A 1,838-nucleotide genomic window follows, 5' to 3' on the forward strand; every position below is an offset into this window, starting at 1 on the left:
GCAATAACAACTTTTTAAAAAAAGGAAAAAAAAACATATCTGAATAAAGTGATTTATAGTTTTGTTTTTTGGATAACCCAAGAGAACCGGTTGGTGATATATATATATATATATATATATATATATATATATAGAGAGAGAGAGAGAGAGAGAGAGAGAGAGAGAGAGAGAGGTGCTAAATGATCCTTGCTAAATGGGGTTTTCTGCCCATTCGGTATTTTTTTCGCAGTTTGGACCCCATAAATGTGTTGGGCATGGTCGATTTACACCTGGATCATGTGTTTTCGATGAAAAAATGATATTTGGAGCCTCAAAAATTTACAAAGATTTTGGACCATTGATTTTTTGAACCTTATAAAAACTCACCCATGTGTCAGAATCTAATACTTCAAGAGCTGATCCCTATAAAATCAAATACATAGATCACATCTGTACGGTTAGATTTTAAAAATAAAACAAAAAAGCTCTGAAAAGCTGATTTAGCACGTATAATTTCCGACCTACCCATTACTCTCTCTCTCTCTCTCTCTCTCTCTCTCTATATATATATATATATATATATATATATATATATATATATATATATATAACGTGGAAGGCAGCGGGAAGTCCCTTGTGCTTGCGACAAAGTCACCTTTAGAGACAACTTTACAAGGTTAGCATTTTCTTTCAAATAATACCCTCTAGACGGTCACCAACATAAAATGGATATATTTGAACAACATGATCCTGGTCCAGTACCCAAAATATAAGGGAATTGGCTCATAGAATATTCTTAGGTTGATGAATTTATATTGATCTAAGGGCTCTGTTTAGGAGCATTCCATTGAGATGGAGATACCATTTCCATGGGTTGTGAAGGTATGGTTTTACCGAAAGATGGTATTGAGGATTGAGTTGTGGGTGTTGGGGCTGCCAACTCTATTCGCAATTCTGTGTTTGGGCAACACCACTGCTCTCAAACAGCAGAAAGCATGAGAGCACTTGAGGAGCCCAAAATGCATACACCCCTGATTCAAGGCGACCTGACAGAGCCTAAAATGCATATGGTGCAAAATTAATAATCGAACTGCAAAAGTAACATATCTAAACAACTTTTAGTAATATTAATAACTCTAATACTTCAATAGATACACCATAACATACCATACCATGCACTGACAAAGCTACCTACAAACTTGACCTATTACAAGAGAGAGAGAGAGAGAGAGAGAGAGAGAGAGAGAGAGAGAGAGAGATACGGGTTTATATCGACTCAACACCTGGGGAAGGGGACCCTGCAGTAGGAAGCAATTTTTCTCGAATTCGGGGACATGATCATCCTTTTAAGAACTGGGTTTTTTGCGTATAGGCAGAAGCAAGATTTCTGGCTGTTAAGCGCAGAGCAGCATGCAGCGCTAGGTGGTGCTTTACCTTGAATTGCACCTAAACATGCACTCAGTTTTGTGGGATCACAAGTGGCTGATGAGCATGGCAATGCCTTGCCAAGAAGCAGTACTATGAGGATAGGGAACACAATAGCAAAGAACTTGAATTTCTCCATTGCCAACACCTCCAAGGATACAAGAAGATTTGGATATCTTGAAATGAGAATGTGAGTTGCAAGGAAGATCTCACCACAATTTATAGGCAATAAAATTGAATAAACCTTTTGGAGAGAGAAAGAGGGCTTTTTCGTCAGGATCCCTGAAACCGTTAATTAATTATAAAAGAGAGAGGGGGGTATGTGTGTTTTTTGTTAGGATAGTTGAAGGTTTTGTTTTTTTAGTGGAAGATTATCATTGAAGGGGTTTATTAATCATGAAAATTCCAACGAACCCATTTCATCAATTTCTCAA

At 37.3% G+C, this 1,838-nt stretch overlaps 1 protein-coding gene across 1 annotated transcript; it reads right to left on the bottom strand.

The window, feature by feature from the left end:
* Positions 1–1,255: 1,255 nt before the first annotated feature.
* Positions 1,256–1,543, bottom strand: LOC149832102 (non-specific lipid-transfer protein 2-like). Its single transcript, XM_090013159.1, has one exon. It carries the CDS (start codon positions 1,541–1,543, stop codon positions 1,256–1,258), a length of 288 nt encoding a protein of 95 aa, XP_089869285.1.
* Between the last annotated feature and the right edge of the window lie 295 nt (positions 1,544–1,838).

Source organism: Nuphar pumila, chromosome 7 (assembly GCF_984573655.1).
Source record: "Nuphar pumila chromosome 7, dmNupPumi1.hap1.1, whole genome shotgun sequence".
NCBI classification, from domain to species: domain Eukaryota; kingdom Viridiplantae; phylum Streptophyta; class Magnoliopsida; order Nymphaeales; family Nymphaeaceae; genus Nuphar; species Nuphar pumila.

Coding starts and splice junctions, on each gene's coding strand:
- LOC149832102 (XM_090013159.1), bottom strand. CDS start 1,543: ATGGAGAAATTCAAGTTCTTTGCTATTGTGTTCCCTATCCTCATAGTA.